At 43.4% G+C, this 23,988-nt stretch overlaps 1 protein-coding gene across 1 annotated transcript in view; it reads left to right on the top strand.

Annotated features, from left to right (window-relative positions):
- Positions 1-13,283, top strand: part of LOC148526612 (dehydrogenase/reductase SDR family member 4-like) — a 42,112-nt gene extending 28,829 nt beyond the window's left edge. Inside the window, exons 6-9 of the mRNA XM_088470241.1 lie at positions 5,303-5,354; positions 6,585-6,719; positions 6,858-6,913; positions 13,087-13,283. Coding sequence (XP_088326367.1) covers positions 5,303-5,354; positions 6,585-6,719; positions 6,858-6,913; positions 13,087-13,201 — 358 coding nt within the window. The 3' untranslated portion in view covers positions 13,202-13,283. The remainder of the gene's footprint in view (positions 1-5,302; positions 5,355-6,584; positions 6,720-6,857; positions 6,914-13,086) is intronic.
- Positions 13,284-23,988: the final 10,705 nt, after the last annotated feature.

Here is a 23,988-nt window from a genome sequence, read left to right as displayed (position 1 = left end):
TGGCATTGCTGTCTCACATCACTGAGGTCATCTTTTGATTTCCATCATCTGGAGCCAGAAGGGCACACCTGATAAAGCGAGTACACCGGTAACGGAAGAGTCCCAGGATCGCAATCAGTCTGGGATAGTACGTTGCTAACATTTCCTGCCCCAACACCGTAGCAGAATGACGGCCACGCGCGGCACATGAGTAGTCTCCCTGTGTGGAGGTAAGCCACATGTATGTATATACTTGTATTTTATACTAAACCCTGCGTTAAGACCTGGGGCTCAGTTCCTTCTAACTATTGCCCATGTTATATTTTTCAAATTATATCGTCACCTACTAATCTTGTATGTAGGTACGCGTAGGCATGTAGGGATTTATGTATGTGTTATGTAGATGTATATGTGTGTGTATATATGTATGTGTATGTATATATATATATATATATATATATATATATATAGCTTCTTATCCTTACCATTAAAGCAGGGGTAGGATATGTTCTTCTCAGTTTTATGTCTGATATCTAGCATATTTAAAGAGGATGCTGCGATGGGAGGCTGGACTCTCCTGATCTGGTAGTTTGTTCTATAACTCCGCTTTACACCATCTCTCCCTAGGGATTGTGTGGTGTGTGTTGATTTATGTATATAATTATGGATATGTGTAGGTATGCCTATACTTCCACATTCATTAAGATACATCTTATTCCACGTCTGGAAAGCTGCCAGGGTTTACCAGAAGCTGCCGGTTATATCCATACATATTATATGGTGGCTCTATAGATTAGAGACATGTTCTGCAGCTTACATAGGATAGTCACAGACTCCTACGGCATTGCTTTTAGTATGGACTCTATACATCTCCTGGGGCCTTCCTGTATGTCCACACATGTATATAAGGATATGTACTTACACCCGCCTCGGGTTATAGTCCTGTTTCCATTAGTCTATATCTACGGTGTCCACTTCGGGGGACCTATTAATTACAACTACACTCTAGGGCGCACTTAGTAACAAACTTGTAAGACACTAGGAATGCAATGTGTGTATATATAGATATAGCATGCTGATCTCCTGGTGCGGGATATGTGTATGTGTGTGTGTATATATATATATATATATATATATATATATATATATGTGTGTGTTTATATATATATATATATGTAATGTAGCGTGCGGCTCTCCTGGTGCAGGAGTTTGACAAGTGACTTACTATGTCGGTACTAACTCTTCCTTTCAAAGAGTTTGCCTTTTCATGCAGCTATATTTATATGTGTGTATGTGTATATATACTGATATATGCCCATTCCTTGTATGAATTTTCCTAATAATTGGAGAAATCTGTTTTTGGCCCTGACTGGCGTTATCACTACAGATATATCTCTTCTTTACTTGGGATAATTAACGCATTCTATGTCTATGTACAGGTACCTTTCTCGGTATCGATTCTGGTACCTTATATTATTGTCTTGTCGCATATCTCACTAAAATAGGTATCTGAAGGTCCCTTGGGTACATTTCCTATCAGTACATAGAGAATCCAGGATCTATTCCTTCCTCATGGCTTATTTAGTTAATTTACATGAGGCCTAGGGCCACCCGCCGATATAGGCAGGGTCTGGCCTGGGTTGTATCAGATTGTGGGCGTAATACACAATTCACCATTATAAGTGTTAATGTAAGGATACACTAGCAGACCGTTTTTGGGGTATGTGTAATCTCTATATGGATACATATCCCTAATGGAACAGGCTCAGGTATAGCGTCCTGTTGTACGACCTTCTTGTCTCCATTAACAATTTGCTAGTTTCTACAGTATTTTCTTCTGCAGCACCTCCAGACTGAAGTCCGTGCTGTAGAGCATTGATCTTTGCCCACTGAGGCTACTCTCTGTACCTGACGTGGTGGTTTGCTGTGAGATGAATAAGGTCAGTGACATCCTACATAGTGTCCAGAGGGCTTCTGGTCGCTCACAGGTAAGCGGGCTTACCCCACTAATACCTCGGAAGATGCTTCCTTTTCATGCATCCTGACATAGCTGTTATTCTCTCTTACGCACCCTAGCTGCTATCCTAGCAGCCTTCAGTTCTTTTAAATCAGTTGGCTATACACTTTAGAGCTTTCCTGGTGTGTAGGTGCATAGTTGTAACATTGAGATTTGTGACCCTATTCTACTGGAATCTGTTGGGTTTATGGACTGAAGCGCATCTATGGGCTAATGCACATCTTTACTATAAAGTGTGACAGTCTCTATGTTCCATACAGGGGGCCTGGTTTGTTTCCTGTTCAGTATCTGTTGATAAATTAATCTCACTGACAGGTACCTCAATGGTAACTTCATAGTTGTCCTAGTGCTTTAGCCTTGCAGATGGGATACTTCCCTATATTGGTAGCTCTCCCTGGGTGGAGGTGGCATCCGTGCTCTTTTTCTGCTAAGGGTATCCTGGGTGTTTTCATACTATGTTCAGGCCAGTAGTTGGTACTGATTACACTCTACCATCATGTAGGAAGTTGTCTGCTGTTTGACAGGATGGGTGGTACTGCCGTCTGACCCACTGGAAGGAATTGTAGTCTCAATCCTCTCGTATCCGCCTCTGCCTCATGCCCAGTGGGATCTCCACTCGTTGACAACTTCTATGGTCTAAACCTTCCACTGGTTACCAACCCATTAGTTGTTGGACCTCGAGAATGGTTCAGGGCGACTGTTAGGTCGTGACTCTTGCCTCCTTGTTTGCTTTGTTAGGAGTCTGTGGACAGGTTCAGCTCTGTCTCTGTATATTGGTCTCATTATACTTTTATCTATATGATGTCCCGCAGTGCTGGGATTCTGCTGTCTGAGACTGTTGCAGCTTCCTGTAGTTGTCGCTAATACGGTTTTCTCGAGTTTTGTTCTCATGTTACTGCCATTCTATGGATTCTAGTTGGGGTTTTCTGCTCCCAACGGTCTTGCTTGGTCTGTTTTTGGCTGAGCTTACGGTGTTCTGATGCTTCTCATCTGCGGGTACTCTCTCTAGCCGTATTCCATTGAATTTACGCTGTAAGTTGTGGAATGTCTGTGACTGTTCAGCAAGGAGCTCTGATTGTCTCCTGGCTCTACGACATGCCTCCAGTCTTGGGCTGTCCTTGTTTCGGTTGGCCGGAAGGTCGGCAAGTACTCCGCGCTTCCCACCCGGGAGGTTGGCTTTGGGACGTCCCCACTGTCTTGAACTCCAGTGTCCCCTAGTGGATGAAGGAGAAAACAGGATTTTGGTACTTACCGATAAATCCCTTGCATAAATGAGCCACTGCGATACCAGACACCGCCTGAGGTCTCATAGCGTGCGCTGAAGTAAGCAATTCCTGAGTAAGGTCTGAGCCTCCCTAACTGTCTGATGTTAACGATTGTTTCTCTCTGTTGTTAAAGTATACGGCTGTGAGTAAAACTGCATATCCATTAGGCGATTTTAATGAGTGATAGAACGATTACGACATCGTAATCGTTCATTAATCGTGCACTATAATGTCGTAAACGACCAGTGATGTCATGAGTTTTAAGAGATGTTGCCCATAGCAACCAATCAGATTCTAGCTATTATCTTCTAGAAGGTGCTAGTTAAATGTTAAGAAGAATCTGATTGGTTGCTATGGGCAACATCTCTTTTAAAACTCACTTCTAAAAACTCTCACTTTAGTAAATTTACCCCTAGGTTTCTCATCACTCTGGAAATCAGGGTCCCTGTTTTTTCTGGCTTAATTTTTTGTCTTCTATGACTTTCACGGATGGAGCTGGCCAACTTCAAGACTGACTTTGGCCAGTTGGCTCCGTTTGACTATACGTCACGCTTACGCTGTGGCGGACCTTCCTTTTCCGTCTGTGGTGATGGCTCATTCCACCAGATCGGTGGGTACTTCTTGGGCAGCTTGCCAGGGTGCCTCGGCTGAGGAACATGATAGGGTGCAGCCCCATGGTCCTCCACCCATACGTTCCTAAGATTCTATTAATTTAACATCTTCGCTACTGTGGTTGCTGATTTTGCCCGAAGGGTTGTCAGCACAGCTCCAGCGCGTCCCCTCCCTTAGTGGGATAGCTTTGGGACTCCCCATGGTAATGCCTGTGTCCCCTGGCTTGCAGGGATTTTACTCTGCTTCCAGTTCTCCTTTTGGCTTTTACGGGTGTTGGGACCTGTGTGTGTGTTGGTCTCCCTACTCCTCTTTCTCGCTCCTGCCTTTGGCTTGCTAGGTAAACTGGCTTGCCGGCGGCTGGGGGTGGGGTATAGGGGAGGAGGAGCTGAGGCTGCTGGGAGAAAAAGTTTAACTAGTTGGTGCCCGGACTCTTCCTGCTCCAGGCTATGCCTATGGTAATGCCTGTGTTCCCCTATGGATTCCAAAGAAAAGGATTTACCCAGGTAAGACCATAAATCTTTTTCCCCCATACTTGTCTAAGCATTTGATCCAACAATACACCAAGGCATCTATCCCGACATACTGTAGAATAAGTCAATGTCAAGCACCTGAAGCCACGACATGATGGCTTGCTAAACTTCACCATTGGTTGTGAATCGCCTTCCACCCAGGTGCTTCTTTAATGGTCCATAAAGATGGAAATCACTCTGTGCCAGGTCAGGGCTGTAGGGAGGATGGTCCAGTGTTTCCCTATGGTAGTGCCGTAACACCTGAATCTCAATCCTGCGGTTGGCTGAGTGTAACCTGGTGTTATCGTGCAGCAATACAATGCCTGTTTGCAGCAACCCCAGTTTTTTTCGCCGAATTCCCTCCGCAATTCAACAAGTCGGCGATGAATGTCAGCTGCTGATGTGCCATTTAGACGTAGAAATCGAATCACACTACACACCTCAGTTTGACCTTGTTTTTGCCATCTTACAACTGATGTTGGGACAGTATGATTGATATGAGGCGCAGTGTAATGGCCATGAGGGAAAGCAGTGGCCTATGTGCTCTGGCCTGCCGAGCAGATAGGCCACTCATACACACTTGAGAGAACTTACTACCTTACTTATTGAACCACCCTTGTAGAAGTATGTTATGGGCACATTAACTTTTCTATACAGCTATCTGTGGAACAGGTTTCAAGTATGTCCTCACAGTGTCCTGTTTGTTTGATCTACTTGCTGTTCTGATCATTGTCTAATTGCATCATTTATGTGGATATTTTAAAGTGAACAAATCTTACATTTCTATGTCATATTCATGTTGCATTTATTGCATGGTTCATCAGCATATTTGAGTTTTTTTAATCCATTAAAGTGTGTGTAGACGGCACAGCATTGCTTCTTACCTAGCCTCCTGGTAATATCTTGTCTTGTTTTCCCAGAGGTGGCAGTATTGTGATTGTCTCATCTGTGGCAGGCTTCACCCCATTCCCAGTGAGTGAATTATTCTTATTGTTGCTACAGGTGTCTCTCAGTACTATTGTATAATGCATTTTATTCACTTAGCTACGTTCTCATTTTTTCTATTGCTATGCATTGCCTTTCCATTGTCATTAATGCATCATCTCTGAATGTACATTGTTTATTTGCCATTGTAATTTCTTTATGTTCTTTGCCTACTCTCTTATAACCACTGTGATTCATCCAAGATACTGTCCTCCTTTGGCCACTGGTTCTAGTATCCACCCCCACTCACATCTATTGCATCTGGGACTGCACACACAGCACCTAGGTCTCCTCACATCGATGGCCTCCACACCTTCTGGACCTCTGCATCATGGGTTGCTCAAAATGAAATGCAATCCTTTAGTCTAACTTGGTCTTGTTCCCTACCCCGTGTCCCCAAGTGTTCTGTGTTGCATAGCCATAGCCAACTTCAACCTGTCAGCTACCTTGGACTGCCCAGCCTCCCCCTCCACTGCTACCTTCGCTGTTTCCAAGGTTCGGGTACATTTTGGTTTTTCCTTCCCCCACCGATTCAACATTTAGGAACTAGCGGCTTTTTTTATTTAAAATTATTCATATTTATATATCATCACATATTGGGTACTTTGTATTCCCCTTTAATAGCGCAGAGGAATTATTTGCTTCTGGGTTTCCCTTACTGCCATGTTGTTCATGGTTAGGATGAAATACATGATTCTGTGTGCATTTTGTACTTTGTAGGTTGCTTTGTGTATTCTGTATTGCGAATTTTGCTTTTTTTATTTTCCAATTATGGATCTTATCTCCATGTCTTGCTTTACCCGCCCATTGTTATCTATGGCTCCCTCCCACGGTACACTTGTGGGTAGGATGAATGATCTGTGGAATTCATGACTTTGTGTTATTGATTTTTAGTATTTCACTTTCTGCGTTTTCTAGTACCTCAATGTGTACCACATATCCAAGTTTTGCTTATCCCACCAATAGTAACTTACACAGCCCGCCTTGCCTAGTATTTTTGTAGGTGGGGTGAGCAATCTGCAGACCTTGTACTTTGTAGAATATATATTGTATTCACACAACCATTCTGCCTTCAATATGGCTGCCACCATCATGGTGTATTTCCAGAAAATGTACAGCGCTTTATGTCCTTTCGGAGAAAAGAGTTATATAAATAATCATTATCTTATTTTTACTGATGCATATTCTCCCTGAAATAGTTTTTTCATTTTCTCCTAGGCTCTGGGCCCATACAGTGTCAGTAAGACTGCATTGCTCGGCCTCACCAAGGCTCTCGCACCAGAATTATCACCTATGAACATCAGAGTAAATTGTCTTGCACCTGGCCTCATCCGCACCAAGTTCAGTACACCTGTGAGTCTATAGTGATGTTAAAGAACGATGTGTAGTATTGTGAAACAAATTTGTGCTTGTGAGGCAGGTTGGTTTCTGTACTGTGTAGTGGAGGTCAGTAACATGAAGCTGAGCTGGACAGTCTTTTTCTCTCCACAGCTGTGGAAGAACGAATCAGTCTTGGAGCAGCTAACAACCTCTCTAGGTATTAGAAGGTAAGCAGTGGAATAATTCTAGTTTTGGAATACACTAACCATCAGTCTTTTGGTTTGCTTACAATACATACTGGACAAGTACCGGATAATAAAGCAATACTATAACAGAGTACTGATTTAATTCTTAGTGATTACTTTACATGTTCCAACTTCAGTTTTCATTAACTGCCACACTGACCACAGCACATATTACTCTGCACATGTGTGTACCCATAACTAGGGGTGTGCAAGCGGTGCTGCCTTCCAGGGCTAGGCCAAGTGTCATCCTTATTTGGCATGTAGGGTGAGCTTCCTGGTCCCTTCCCCCCTTGCCTGATGTCATAACATCACATGTGTGGGGGTGGAGCAGACAACGCGAGCATTAGTGCCCTGCTATGGCACTGTGTGTGCTGTTCATTTCCTTTGGCGCTGTGCAGCTTACAGTCACAGGTACATAGAAAACAGTTCTGAAACTGAAAGCTGCACTGACAGTAGGAACAATCAATCTTATTCTACTGAAAATCTAGATCTAGACCTCCTCTCTGTACCTGCAGGTGTAAGGGGATCATTGGTACATGATTTGTATATTATAGGGTAAATGTGTTGTGAAGTAAATCCTTTTTCTTCTTCAGGGTCCATAGGGATCCACAGGGATACCATGGGGAAAATGTGGTTGGAGTGATTCAGGCACAGTTAAGCTTTCAGCTCACAGGATGCCTCAGGTCCTCCCCCATATATACCCTGGCCACAGGCACTCAGTTTTGAGTTTGGTGCGGCAGGATTCAGACGCAGCTTTTATAACGGGGGCTGCTCAGGCTGTCCCAAGCTTTTTATTTTATGATTTATTTTAGTTATTTTTTGCTATTAGAGCAAGCAACGCTAAGCATCCTAAAGTACGCCTATGCTGCTGCTCTATCTACCCCCGCCGGCGTCGCAACACCAGTAACTGAACTGGTGATTTCAGCGGACACCAGCGGAGCTTGGCTAGCGTCGATGCTGGGACCCGGGACTGCAGCCAGAAGCACAGGGAACCACGTGGCAGTGCGTACCTCCGGTAGTTGGAGACCTGCCGGAGGCCGCTGTAGTTGGGCGACAGCTGCATTTGCTCCCCCACTAGACCACCAGGGTAAGTTAGTCTAGCGTCAGGGACAGTGGCGGAGGCCATGTATAAGGGCAGCGCACCCGGGGGTTGTTACAGCATAGGGGAGGTAGGCTCTCCCAGGCAGCCCCTCCCCCAGCCCAGACGCCGATCCAGCTGAGGTTTTCCCGCATCTGGGTTGCTCCTCCTACCCTCATCTGTTATGAGACGCACATCAACCACTATCATTGTTGTGCTTAAGCTGCTAGTCTCAGGAGGTTTGGGTCTGGTCTCCCTGTATACCTCTCCCTAGAGTCCAGGTTATACAGTGCTCCAGACATAATGACCATGTAATTACACCCAGCAAGATCATTGAGAAAATACTTAATATGGATGGATAGAAGAGGATTGGTTCCAGGAAAGGGTAATGGGTTTTTTAGGGATCTAATTAATATGGGCCTGATTCAGAGATAGTTGGTAATGCAGATGTGGCTGCATCCGTTTCCGCAATAGCAGTTACAGGAATAAGCAAATGCTAATCTCCGCTTTCCTGCTGTGCAGGACGGTGTGATGGAGTGTACGAGTGGTGAGACACCCACTGTTAGGGTGCATGGTCTGTGCATTTGCGATGGAGATTGCAAGCACAGCAACATCAGTCACACCATCAACATTTGCAGTAGATTAGGGTCTACCCTAGCCACTCTCCTCAAACCCAACTAAACGTGGCCACTGGAGCATTGTATTTGCAATAAGGAACACAGCAGCGTTCACAGACACGCCTGTGACACACCTATAACACATCCGTTAGTTGGCCCTTTTTTGTGATCACTTTCGGTCACCTCCCAGTCTCCACCCTGAAACGCCCAGGAATCGCAAGAAACGCCCAGGAATCGCAAACCCCTTCTCAAGTGTTAGCAATTCTGTACACAATTGCGAATGGCATTGCTCACATGCTTTTCGAGCATGTGCAGTACCAAAACATTGCGCAACTGCAGAATTATCGGCACTGCGTCCATCTCTGAATAAGGCTCTATAACCTTGCATTCCAAGAACAATGGCTTGTGATAGCCTAAAAATGTACATTTAATTATACATTATAACATAATGGACTTGCACATTATTGTTTAAAGCCCAAATTTCTCGTGGCAAAAGTCATGGGATAGATGCCTAGTATCGTGTAAGGCCCCCTCGGACGGAAGATCTCTGGAGAGATGTTCACCCATGCCATCTGGATAACATCCCACAGCTTCCTGATATTTGTAGGTGCAGGACCTCTTCACCACATCCCATAAATACTCTACTAGGTTCATGTCGGGCCACCGTAGTAACCATTCGTAGTAACTATCCAGAATGCTCCTAATATTAGTATTTTGTTTTGAATGAGAAGTTGTTTTTAGTACTTTACATCTAGCTCTTATCTTACTGTGGCAACTTGTTTTGTTTTTATGTGCATTGGCAGGAGTAGTGGGTTTTTTCTCCTAGTGGGTTCTGCCTCCTAGCACAGACATACTTAGGACGGAATGGGTATGAAATCCCGGCAGTCGGGATGCCTGCTGTCAATATACCAACAGCGGCATCCCGATGCTCAGGATCCCGTCAAGGGTTGGGTAAGTGTACTTACCCTCCCCCCTTGCCTTCCTAACCCTCTGTTTCTACATCCTCACAATAACCCTCCCCCCATCCCATCCTAACTCTAACCCTCCCCCGTTAGTGCCTAAACCTAACCCTTTCCCCTTGGTGCCTAAACCTAACCTTTCCCCCTTGGTGCCTAAACCTAACCCTTCCCCCTTGGTGCCTAAACCTAACCCTCCCCCCTTACTGCATAAACCTAACCCCCCCCCCCCCCCCGAGGTGCTTAACCCTAACCTACCCTGGTGGTACTTAATCTTAACCCCCCCCCCCCCTCTCCCTTCTCCGCGCGGCTAAGTCCTAACCAGCCCCACTATACTTACGTTTGGCATGCTGGCTGTTGGGATTCCGGATGTCACTTACTGTCGGTATTCCGGAGCAGGTCATGTAGCCGGGTAGTGGCATTCCAGTGCCGGGATTTCTTCAGCCGGGATGCCGCATGTCGGTATAATAACTACATGCCCTTAGGACTTGTTTCATTGGTTCACCTATGTTACAGTTAGCTAAGTTCCCACGGCTGTTACATAGCAATGTTTCATGATAAATGAGACCTCAATGCTCTGTGCTTGCACCAAAAATAGAAATTATGGCCCTCATTCAGAGCCACTCGCTAGCGGCAATACGCTCGTTCCGAGCGATGTTCGCACATCTGCGCATGCGTACGGATCGTTATACGCATGCGCGAACCAGTCAGTGCGGCCGAAATTCATGTGCTCGCAATATAGCAAATGCCTGCTATTTTGAGTAACAGAATGAGGCGTATGTGGGTGGTAACAGGGGAAGGTGCTTGAAAATGGGGAGTGGAGATCAGAACGCAGGCGTGCTTAAAGGTCAAAACGGGCGTTTTATGGGTGTGCATAATTAATACAGCAGCGTCATTGACCACGTCACTGGGTTATTTTATAGCCAGAACTGCTCGCAAGATTGTGGTAGCAAAAACCAACCACAAGAATAGCGAGCAGTTCATACGCTGGTCGATGTACTCGATTAATCTAATAAATAGTGGACATGACGTATGGTGCGAGCGGCCAGGGGGCATTTTTAACAAATAAACAAGCGTATGTTTTGCTCGCTCGTTCGGACTTAGAGGTGTGAACAGACTGCAATTTGCGAACGGATCATTTGAATAGCCACCCCTTGTTTTTGAACGAACGACCGCAAATAGCGAACGGCTCTGAATCAGGCCCTATGTTCTGGGTGAATCTATTGTTTAGTGAGTACTAGGAGCATGCTTCATAGAGTTGAATAATCTACAATTGGATAATTTCACTTAACTGTTCTGCAGGTAAATGCTAGTGTGTTATCTACTGTATGCAAACTCTTAGTATATGATTCAGAGTCTCTAGTAAATAAATACAAATATCTGAGGACAATGTGTTCAAGTCAGAGCGCCTTAAAGTGCTATATGGTGCATAATAAATAAATAAAGTGAAATAGAAATAGGCAGTGATCACTTAAACAATATATATGTATACAGACTCAGTAAGAAAGACCACTATCTAGGGTCTAATAAATAGATCTAAACCATGAATAAAATAAAAAGCATATTTAATAGTGACAACAGACATAAAAACGGATAAAAAAACATAAGCATAATAGATGACTTCTTCAAGGGATAATCCCTTTATTCACATGCACTTATATCTATTTTTAATATTGTCATCTATTATGCTTATGTTTTTTTATCCATGTTTTTATGTCTGTTGTCACTATTAAATATGCTTTTTATTTTATTCATGGTTTAGATCTATTTATTAGATCCTAGATAGTGGTCTTTCTTACTGAGTCTGTATACATATAGTTTAAGTGATCACTGCCTATTTCTATTGCACTTTATTTATTTATTATGCACCATATAGCACTTTAAGGCGCTCTGACTTGAACACATTGTCCTCATATTGTTTTTTGAAGTTGCTAACCACCACTTGCACTGATCAGGTTGAGCAGACACCTCGTTGTTGTGAGGGGGAGGCTATAAGACATTTGCATACCTTCTTAATTAATTATTTCTGGTACAAGACATATCACTGGCGCTCTAGAAACCTTATAGACACAAATACAAGTATCTGCCTGTATTCATAGTTGACTACATCTATGCGACGACACCACCCCCGTCCATCCACTTGTGAAGGTAGCTGCCATCACTATAAGCACACATTTGTATTACCCCTATCTTGGGTTCAAGATACTCACCTGTCATCAGACATACGCACAACTCTTAATAGCCGGTAATTCCACATACATGCCCATGACACACATTTTCTACGTGTGAATGCCTTGTTGCCACCCAGTTACACCAACTCATCTGCGTCGATACAAATGAGATCCATAACACTCTGAAACGGCCTAATTGATCTAAGTTGTGTGTGCAAGCTCCCATGCATTCGCTGTTTTAAAAATTGTCATATCCATCTGCAGACAGACTTGCGAGCAACTCAATCAGGCCGTTAGTGTTTAATGTGTTACACAACATTTGTATATAAAGCAGGGCCCAAATATGTACTTTTGTGACCATCAGGGCTGGAGCGTGCACTGTATATTTACTGTATACTGTATTTTATACATGCACAATAGATACAAACAAGTAATGCATAAACTGTTTTGCAAATAGTCTATACAAGAGGTTCTCAAACTCGGTCCTCAGGACCCCACACAGGTCACATTTTCCAGGTCACCCAGCAGCTGCACAGGTGTATTCATTACTCACTGACAGAACCATAGGGGGAGATAATTATTTCACTTGTGATTCTACGAGGAGACCTGGAAAACATGCACTGTTTGGGGTCTTGAGGACCGACTTTGTGAATCTGTGGGTTATACACTACCTGCTTCATAACAATTGTCACTTACATACTGCCTGTGGTACAAATCTGTTAATCGGCTAGATCAATGTCACTTTTTCGTCCTACTGTGAAACCTGATGTATTAATTTTAATTTGTGTATCTTATTCAATATGTTGATATATTTGTTGATTACATATACAGGTTGAGTCTCCCATATCCAAATATTCCGAAATACGGATTTTTTTTTTTAAAGCATGACTGAGATAGTGAAACTTTTATTTTTTGATTGTTCAATGTTCACAAACTTTGTTTAAGGCACAAAATGATTACAATTATTGTATTACATTACCCGCAGGCTTTGTGTATAAGGTGTATATGAAACATAAACGAATTTCATGTATGTACACAAACTTTGTTTGAGCCACAAAATTGTTGGTAATATTGTATAAAATAACTGCAAACTGTGTGTATAAGGTGTATATAAAACATATATGCTTTCTGTGTTTAGTTTTGGGTCCCATTCCCAAGATATTTAATTATGTTATGCACATATTCCAAAATACAGAATATTCCGATATCCAACATACCCCTGGACCCAAGCATTTTGGTTATTGGAGACTCAACCTGTATATACATTTACCTTGATAAATGTATGGTAGCTGTTTGCAAAGGAGTTACACTGACATGATTGTTTTTACCACAGAATTGGGGAGCCTGAAGACTGTGCTGGAGTAGTCTCTTTCCTCTGTTCTCCTGATGCTGCATACATCACCGGGGAAACTGTAGTGGTTTCAGGAGGTGGACACTCTCGTCTATGAGCATCACCCCAAAATGTTTTGCTCACTACTGTATCATTTGGTCTGACAATAAATTTTATAGAATGGGCTATGTCCAAGTTTATTATGAAGTGAGCCTCATACATTATTGATCAATTGTTGAGTGTTTTTCCATATTGCTAGAGGGGCCATAGTACACTTAAGGAGCTTGTGGGCCACAGGAAAGCTTCAGAGGACCATGTTCAGCCTGGAGGCCATCAATAGAAGACTTGATCTTGGTCACTAGGGGTTTGCTCACAAAAAGCCAATTATTTCTGATAAATGTTTGCTGCTGTCACTCCCACACACTATTAATCCTGCTTTTATTGACCCTTGCAAATCTATAGGGGATCAACTATATAGACAAACGCATGAAACAATTTTTCTGATCTTAAGTACAAAGCAAATCTGTATAAAAATGTGTAGATTGTTGAGATTTGTTTTGGAATAGAAAAAGTATAATTATATTAAATTCTGATTTATTTTTTTCATGTTACATTTGAAAATAAAAAAAGAACATGGCTGGGGATTGCAAGTGTCTTGACATAATAGAGATAACATGTATTCTAATATTTGAAGAACTGACTTAAAGGAAAACTACAGTCACACTTAACATAAAAGCTCCCCTCCCCCAGCTGGAAGAACTGAAAGGGACAATCTGCCTTTTATCTACAGGCTGGAAATATGGCCAGTTTTATATGTGTTTGGCAAACTTGTTAGATGGCTTGACTAATAAACTATTGTCAACACTATTATGCAGTGCTATACTGCTAATAGATCTTTGAAAATACAATAATTATGTTCTAATACACTGTGGCTCTAGTCGCGGTGAATAGCCCCTTACGGGTTACAACAAGTCTCGGGCAACTTGACCTTGCTGAGTGTCTTTATTCACTCAAAATGTGTGTCTTATTCTCATAAATATATCTGTGCGACTGCTTTGAAATCTGTATATGAAATGTTACGATGCAGCAGCCGCAATTTTAATGCAAAATGTAAAGAAAGATGCGTTACGCTAGCCCTCTCATAGCGGCTCAGTCGCACTGGGCATCTCGCACTGTATGGTGTATGGATGCTAGGTGTATGAAGACACATCTGTAGGTATTTGAATAATTGTACTGGTTAGGGAGAGGGAATTTTCCATACAGAGAGGATCTGGAAACACATCTCGAGGGTGTTGCCACCACATTTATTCCTCACTATAACTTATAAAGGGGAACCTGGTAAGCCGTGTTTAGTTCACAGTAAGTGTTAGGAATGTCTGGAAGATGTATAATTATGTTACAGAAAATAAATGTATAACCAAAAAGACTAGGTAAGAATAAGTATTATTCAATGAAAGCAAAGAGCCTAGTTGTACAAATGCACCTAATTGTCGAATCTCGTTTGGAACTGCTTTAGGAATATCTATCTGCACATATTTCTAAGGATTGTGAGTCTAGTTAGAAATGACAACTAGAAATGCATCATGGAGACCTCAGAGTTGTCTTTATGTGGGCAAAGGAGCTGAATGGTGCCGGGGCTGAATAAGGGGCATGGGGCATGGTTGCCAAGCCTGTGGATCAACAGCATGAGGGAAAAGGGGACTGGGAGGTAAGACCATCCTCATTGCCACACTTTTGGGGCAGCGGTGACTAGTGAGCGCCAAAGAGAGAGATAAGAGGTAGGGTAATCTGAGATTGCCTCAGAAAGCATACAGAGAAGCAGGCAGGAATACCACCTGCCTAGATCACAGCCCAGTGTGCTGAAATAATATAGGTCCATTATTCTGTTTGATGAAGTTTTGTTCTTTTCATTCATGTTCGCTTGATTTGACATTAAGATGAACAATCTGTTACTGATTGTCAAAGATACTGGGCAGGGGACAAAGAAACACAAGTAGAGCAATGGGGGAGAGAGCTGCGACGGCTGCTGCATGCCTACTGTACCTCCAGCTTCAATGTTGGGTCTCAATTATCAGCATGGTCATGGAAAAGTGGGGTTTGTATGCGCCAAGTGTGTTTTTGAGGGAGCGTTGTTGCGATACTTACATGGTAGGAAGAACACATCCCAGTTTTTTGGTATATGTCATAACATTGGGTGTCCCTTTTTTCCAGTATATGCTAAGTATGTGAATAACACTGTGACATTTTGTGCAAATACCTGTGTATGTGTTTTTATTTGATTAGCATATCACTGTTGATGCCAGTGATTGGCCTGTGCCGCCTTTATTACATATATTTGGGCAGCACAAACGGTGTAATGGTTAGCATTACTTTTCACTGAGGTTGTGGGTTCGATTCCCACTATGGCCCTAACTGTGTGAAGTTTGTATATTCTCCCTGTGCTTGCATTGGTATCATCCCACAATCCAAAAATATACTGGAAGGTTAATTAGCTCCCAACAAAAAAAATTAACCCTAGTGTGTGCATGTGGTAGGGAACATAAATGGTAAGCTCCACTGAGGCAAGGATTGTTGTGAATGACCAAGCATTTTCTGTAAAGCGCTGCAGAATGTGTGCACGCTATATAAATAACAATAGTAACGTGTCCCTCTTATGTGTGTGAATGTTTCATTACATTGGTTGATGTGCTTGTTGTAAAAGTGCTCCTGGAAGTTGCAAAAGAAATTGCATTGAATATAGGTTAACTCTCGATTGGCAGGATCTCGAGAGCACTGCAAACAACAAACCCTTCTACAAGGAAGAAAATAGTTTGTGCTACCCTTCCCCCCACAAAACCTGAATTGCCTCCATAAATGCGCCTTCTCAACCCCTTAATTTAATTATTTTTGTCCCACAAAGTAAATCTTGTTTTGTCATGGTGTGCATAAGGCTATCTTTTTTTTTTTTTTTAATCATGTAGATTTTTATCAGAAAATTTTCTACATATTATAAACAAAACAAAAACAGATAAACAAAAATGTGTTGCCAATAAAAAAGGAAAGTACAGTGGTACAATTAAATACCAAAATATACAATCAAAGAAGTATCAGCAGTAAACCGAACCTGAGATCACAAATATGACATATAAACAGCTCGCGCATGGAAGTAAAATAAAATAATCGAACAATAAGGAAGCAAACAAAATAAAGAACGGGCAAACAAAAAAGGAACGATAAGGGAGAATAGAAGAGGATAGATTACACGGAAGGATCCCCGATTGGTCTACGAAGGCCCATGAAATAAAGAGCCTATCCCATAATTTGTGAAATTTAGAAAGGGCTTTACAACTAGTATAAACATACCATTCATGATCAATGGTATCATTAACAAGTGCCCTCCATTTGTGTATATCAGGAGAATCTGGAGCACACCAAGAACGGGCAATAATTACTTTTGCTAAAGTGGATAAGCCTAAAACATAACGATAAATATTTGCATTAAACAATTTCTCAATATCCAATGCGAATAAACAAAGTTTTGCCTCTAAGGGAGGTAATGAGGGGAAAGTAAACTGCATATCAGTTTGCGATGCGAGTGATATTGCGAAGCTGAAACCGACAAAATAGGGCACGAGATTGAGGGGTCTATTTACTAAGCAGTGTTAGGAGACAGAGTGAGAAGTGATAAAGTCCAAGCCAATCAGCTCCCAACTGTCATTTTTCAAACACAGCCTGTGAGATGTTTGGCTGGCACCTTAACACTTTTCACTCTGTCTCCTAACACTGTTTTAGTAAATAGACCCATGAATGTGGGGTGCGAAGGAGAGGGAAGAGTTAAGAATTGCTCCCAGGCAGTGGAGTTGGTGTTGACAGTGATATGTTGGGAGGGGAGTAGACTCTAGATAAAGGGAAGACCATGAGTTCAGTTTTGGTCATATTTAGTTTGAGAAAGCACTCGGACATCCAGTAGGAGATGGCGGAGAGGCAACTGAACACCCGAGAGAGGAGGGAAGGGGAGAGATCATGAGTGCTAGAGTGTCGTTGACATAGAGGTGATACTGTCCATGGTCTGAAGGGTGTGCAGTAGGAGAGGGTGACCCACGGTGTCAAAGGCCGCATAGAGGTCCAGGATGGAGAAATGGCCCCCTGGATTTGACCAAACGATCATTGGCGACTTTGGCCAGGACAGTTCAAGTGGAGTGGAGGGTGTGGAAGCCAGATTGTAGAGGATCAAGTTATCTGAGAGGTAGCAGGTGAGATGGCTGTAGACAAGCTGATCCAGTATTTTATAGGAAAATTATATAAGAGAAATGGGGCGGTAATTATATAATGAGGGGTGAAGGTTGTTTGTTTTTGGAATGGGTAAGACAAGAGCGAGATTGAAGGATGAGGAAAATGCCAGTGAAGAACGATAGATTGAAGAGGTGAGCAAGGTGGGAGCAGGCAGTGGGTCAGAGTGAATGAATGAGACGAGAGGGGATGAGATTCAAGGGGAGAGAATAAAATAAGGGAATGGACTTCATCTGTAGTGGGGCAGAAGGAGCACAATGGTTGGTGGCAGGAGGGTGGCGTGGTAGGGGAAACAGACTAGTCATGGGAGAAGATTTCATGACAGATTGCCTCTTTTTTCACTTCCAAATTTGAGGCCAAGTCAGTGGCACGTAGGGAGGATGGAAGTGGAGGCAGGGGGCAAAGTTGTCAAGGAAATGGGAAGTGGGGACAGGGGGACGGTAGACACACATAAATGGCGTAGAAGTGAAGGATAGAGTGGACTTCACAGGAGGAGAAAAGAAAGGGAGGGAGAGAAGTGAGGAGATATGGATTGCTGGTATGTGGGGTTGGGCTGGTCTGGGAGGGAGCTGAGGGAAAGGGGGGAGGATGGGTATTGGGTGGGAGCGAGGACAAATGGTGACAGTAAATACTTTGAAGTGAGCTGTTGCGAATTACAGTGTGTACAGATAGACAGTGCAGTTAAATTGGCAAAAATGCTGGTCATATAACAGTGCAGGTAAGATTATAAGTATGGGTGTAGGCGGGATGGGTACGGGAAACCAGCGCTCGGAATCCCGGCAGTCAGAATCCCGATGCCAGCATCCCAATAAGGTTAGAATACAGACACTTGTCGGTCAGTATTCTAAGCCTCTCCCTACCCTAACCTCCCCCCCAATACCTAAACCTAACCTCCAGCTCCCCCCACCCTAAACTTAACCTTCCCCCCTTAGTGCCCAACCCTAAACCTCCCCCTAGTGCTTAATGCTAACCCTTCCCACAAACCCGATACTTTTCTTTGGGATTACAAAGTGTCTAGATTCCGGCGCCGGAATCCCCGCATCCTGTGTAGGATGAAAATATTAACATAAAAAATATTAAAGGTGCATAGACGTAAAGGTATGGTAAAAAAAAACAATGGCAATGCAGATAGGAATTTTAAGGATATAAAGGCAAATTGATATTGGTACAGAAATTATGTAGTCAGAGATGTGTTGATAAATAAATAGCAATCACTAAGAGCAGCAAGCAAAGTGGCAAGTCATTGCAATGTCCAGGCAGGGAGTTTAGAAAGGAGTGTCCAAGTTATGCAGACAGCAGGTGTTTGAGGTGGTGAGTTACATAACGCACAGTAGTTTGATGAAAGCAGTCCTTTAGGAGCAGAGATGGCACAGCTGTGCTATAAAACCACAAAGCATTTGCATCTGATGGGAGAAGTGATCATTCAATTTACCTAGGCAATATCTGGAGGGGGCAGTGAGAGCAGCAGATGGGCAATAATAGATCTGTGGTCTAGAAGGGCAGTGAGAGCAGTAAAGGGGAAATGATGGATCTGTGGTCTGGAGGAGAAATGATAGATCTGTGGCCTGGAGGGGCAGTGAGAGCAGTAAAGGGGAAAGGATAGCTCTATGGTCTGGAGGGGCAGTGAGAGCAGTAAAGGGGAAAGGATAGCTCTATGGTCTGGAGGGGCAGTAAAGGGGAAATGATCTGTGGTCTGGAGGAGCACTGAGAGCAGTAAAGGGGAAACGATAGATCTGTGGTCTGGAGGGGCAGTGAGAGCAGTAATGGGGAAATGTGAGAAATATGGATTGTAGGGGGTCACATTTGTCTTTTTAGCACTTGGGACATTGGGCCCGATTCAGTCCTCATTAGGAAGCGTTTGCGCGCAGACTGCCAATGTTTGCATTGTGCGCATGCATACGCATCGCAGTGCATGTGCGCAAACCAGTCCGTGCGATCGCCCCTTGTGCATAGACTCCTAACTAGCTTGAGTGACAGGACCAGCCATTTGTGGGTGGTGACAGGGGTTGGTCGATGAAAACGGGGGAGTGGCGGTGCGAACGCAGGCGTGTCTGAGCGTCTCAACGCCGTTTCAGAGGCGTGCATAATTAAGACACAGCGTCATAGTACATGTCACATGGTTGAATTTCACACTGAAGCATTCGCAGTACTTGCGGTAGGGTATGGTCAACCACAAGTGCTGCGTTCACTTCCGATGGTACTCAGTGTTACCGATGGTTGCATACAAATCTTGCAGATGACGTGCATAAGTGGGTGTCTTAAGACAGGTTGGTGGGCATCTGCATACACAGCGTGATCGCACGCCAAGGCACAGTGGGCATGCTAATGCCTTGCTGTGCAATCGCCTGCCTTACTGTGGGTTTGCCGGATTTGCATACGCTGGCTGCGTGCGAACGCATCTAGCGAGCGGGTCTGAATAGAGCCCATTGTTCTTGGCTTTATGTGGCCTGATTTAGAGACAGGGGCGGATTGGCTGTTACTTTTGCTGTGGGAAAAATCCCGGTGGGCTATTGGTTTTGGGGCAGCTTTTCAATTGAGGCCCGCACCCCGATTTGTGTCACCTGGCTTCTGTGCGTTTACACAGAATGCCTGGCTGCCTGTCAGTGCCTGGCTGAGGCTGAGCCAATCTCACGATGAGAGGCCAGCCTAATAAGGCCCCACACACCCAGCCTGCCGTCGGTGTCATCGAGGTACTAGGGGTGAGAAAGTGGTGTGGGTCTGCAGGTGACTGACGGCGGTGGTTAGCATGGCCACGGGGGTAAGTTGCGGGGCCGCTCAGGGCAGTCTGTCAGCCCGATTGTCTCCTCTCCACTCTCCCCTCCCCAGGCTTTGAAGTGTCAAGTTTAAGTTTAATGTCATAGCCTGGAAGGCTGTGAGGACCTGATTCAGACCCGCTCGCGAGTGCACAGCGGGGCGATGGTCCCCGACTGCGCATGCTAAGCAGCAGCCACAGCAATCTCCTATGCCTGAGGGGGGGGAGTGATCACACTGATCGCACCCCCCCTAGCTTTGTGCCGGGCTGAGGGGCTGTTTTGTTTCAAGGGGGCGTGGCCACACCTCCCGCAGTTAGGCCATGTCCCCTCTTTACCGGGGCACGGCACCACTCTCTACGCCCCTGCACACACTAGATGATTATCTGCACGATTTGCACAATTTTGATGCTTCGTAACAATAAATTGTTCAAATTTGTGCAAATCGTGCAGTTTCCACTGGGCGATAACGATCTGATGCGCGGTCCCGCGGGTCGTTAATCATATTTTCAGATCTTACCTACAGCAGGTAATGGTACCCACACACTAAACGACTTGCAAACAATGCAATGTCTTGAAAGATTTCCCTTGAACTCCCCGGCAGCTCCCTTGCAGTCCTGGACAAACGATATCATGCATAAAGTGCTAATTTTCACAAACAATCTACTAACGACCTATCATGCGCCCTTAACAATTTCCAGTGCATCGTTAAAGAGATTGCCAGATCTTACTTGCAGTAGGTAAGATCCGAAGATACGATTAACAACTTGCAGGACCGAGCATCGGATCGTTATCGCCCAGTGGAAACTGCACAATTTCCACAAATTTGAATGATTTATTGTTACGATGCATCAAAATTGTGCAAATTGTGCAGATAATAGTCTAGTGTGTGGGCGCCTTAAGATTGTAGCAATCTCTTTAACAATGCACTGGAAATTGTTAAGGACACGATAACTCATATGTATTACTAAAGGTACATACACACGTAACGATTTTTTGAACAATTTGTCGATAACGACGTCGTTATCGTTAAATCGTTCAAAAAAGTCATTCAGTTTATGAGTTATAACGATGAACAAGAATCACAAATGCGCACTCCCGTTTGTAGTTATCGTTCATCGTCCATTTCAGACTGTCCAACATGACGATTTTCATTAAGGGAAGGAACATTATTCGTTCATCGTTCAAAATATCATTCGTTACACTTCAAAAAATCGTTCACTTTTTCAAGAGAAAATATGACAGAAAATCGTTGGTTACAAAATTGTTACACGTGTATGCACCTTAAGATTTTGCACCTACACCAGTTCAAATGCCTCTAATATAGTGTTTACATATTTATTTTCTTTCATTTATATACTTTTATGTTATCTACAGTATGTAAATATTAAATTGTTTTATATTTGAATTATGTTTTTTTTACATAAAACTATTTTTTTATATACCTGCATCAGCGTCTGGTTATACTCTTGCAAAGTCCACCTATCCAGGATTATATTTCTTAGGGGGTCCTTAATTTTTATGGGTGGCCTTGGTCACATCTCCACTTGCCACAAAGTAGGCAAAACTGGATGTAGCAGAGTATTTTTACACAGACTAGGTTCAGAGTGGGGGATTGTCGATGGAATTGTGGGCTACAGTATGCAGAGTTGTCTGTACATGTAAATAAATACGCATATTTTCAGACACTTCTCTTTATTATTATCATTTCTGTATATGGTGCCACAAGTGTTCCGCAGCGCCTTACAAAGTACATAAAAAAAAAATAGGTGACCAGTGACTTACAGTACAGTACAATACAATGCAGGACAAGGACATAGATAATATACATTGCTACATTAGCGACCATAACACCCAACTAAGCAACTGAGCATAAGCAACCAAGTGTTAGGTGTCCTAGCGGGGAGTAAGAAGTAGATGAAAGTAATGTAAGGAGAAGCACAAGAGGGTAGAGGGCCCTGCTCTTAAGAGCTTACATTCTAAAGGGGAGGGTCAGACAAACAGGTGAGACACAGATGGGGTAGACAGGGAGGAAGGAGCATGTAGCAGAAAGTTAGGATGAGAGCTGGAAGGCTTTGATGAAGTAGTGAGTCTTGAGATGTTATATGCAGGCTTGCCGACTTTTAGCTCCCTCCTTCCGGGAGGGAGCTGTCGGGCTTACAGGGCTGGGGGCATGACGTGGCAAAAGGGGGCGGGGCCCGGCACCTGACGTGTTGTTGGGGGCGGAGCATGGGGCATGACAGCGCGATCGCGTCATCGTGGCTCTGCCCCCTCTGCACAATGCCGTGATTAATGGCATTGTGCAGCCGGGGGCGGAGCCACGATGACGCGATTCAGCGCGAATCGCGTCACCGGCCCCCCTGCTGCCGGTGTTTTTACCTAAAAGTGCGGGGGGGTGCGGGCACATCGCCGGGGCCGGGAGGATTGCCTGCCTTCCCGGGAGGTCGGGAGCGGCACCCCATTTTCGGGAGGCTCCCGACCAAATCGGGAGGGTAGGCAAGTATGGTTATATGTTAGGTTATATTACAGGTTTACATATGTTAGGTTAGTGTACCCCAACTTTTACTAAAACCTATAGGAACTGTGAGGACATCATATGATAGTATATAGGAACACTTTTTAATAGGTTTCTAATTTTACCCTGGCTGCAGAAAGACATATGATAATATATGCATTTTAACATTAGTTCATTCCTTTAATGCAAAAGCCATAGAAAAACAAACTACAAAATGAAATACGCTGACAAGGAATTTTCCTTTAGAAGTTTATGATAGTCAGCTGAAGGTGATGATAGAGCCAGTGTTCCACTGTGACATCACACAACATAGAGACTGCAGGAAATAGACAGTTACAGATTGTTTACATTTGGTTTGAGCTAATGTCAGTTTATGGTCAGTTCAGAGGACAACTCGTCTGAGAGACTGTAGCCCTGATCAGCGATATTACCCATCTGTACCTTACATCTGTATCATGGCAGGTGTAAAAGATGAAAAAAATAAAAATTGAATACATAAAGATAGCATGCGATGGTAGGTGACAAACAGTAGCTCAAATTTTATATTTTTTTCCAATCTACATACAAACATCTTAGGACTTATGAACCTATCACACATAACATGACAATGCTCACCAGTAGTTTCCACTGGTCACCAAGAGGGACCAATAAGAAGCTGATAGGTGTCCTTACCTGAAACCGAGTTGTGTAACCACAATGTCAGGCTTCTCCGCAGCAAGCTCACTTCTTCCATTCATGCTCAAAATCATTTTGGGAAGTAGGACAAGGAAATAATAAAATTAAGTAAAATAATAAAATAATAAATCACCCATACAACACCACAGTATCTCATCACTTCTCTGGGCATCAATGTAAACCTGTAGAAAGTTCCATTCCTCCTTTTCTAATTTATTGGCCTAGTTTTATCTCTCTGAGTTTTGAAACTCCTTCAAGATAATATTGTTACAAACAGTATAAAAATGGCTAAACTCATTTTATGATTTTTGTTTGCATAACATTTACCAAATAATAACTGAGGTCCATTCAGTTGCTTCACCAAACCGACCAGCTATCTGGAGCTGGAAATTTTCCCACCAATTACACAGGAGAAAAGAGAAAAAATAAATGATCTGAAGAGGAAAGCCCAGAAGGAGAGGGAGCGAGAGGCCTACAAATACATCAAGAGAGGGCCAATACTGGTGAGCAAAAAGATAGAAGAACACAAGAGTGCTTATTTTTATGGCTGCGGATTTAATTTCATTCATATATATATATATATATATATATATATATATAGTAGTGTTCGCCCTCCGGGGTGAGTAGCACTGCATGGCACTACAGGACTTGAATAAGTAAAAATAAGTCCTGTAGTGCTGTGCAGTGTTACTTACC

The sequence above is a fragment of the Taudactylus pleione genome, unplaced genomic scaffold (genome assembly GCF_031769625.1).
Source record: "Taudactylus pleione unplaced genomic scaffold, aTauple2 ptg000095l, whole genome shotgun sequence".
NCBI lineage: Eukaryota > Metazoa > Chordata > Amphibia > Anura > Myobatrachidae > Taudactylus > Taudactylus pleione.
This window is presented reverse-complemented; position numbering and strand designations above follow the sequence as displayed.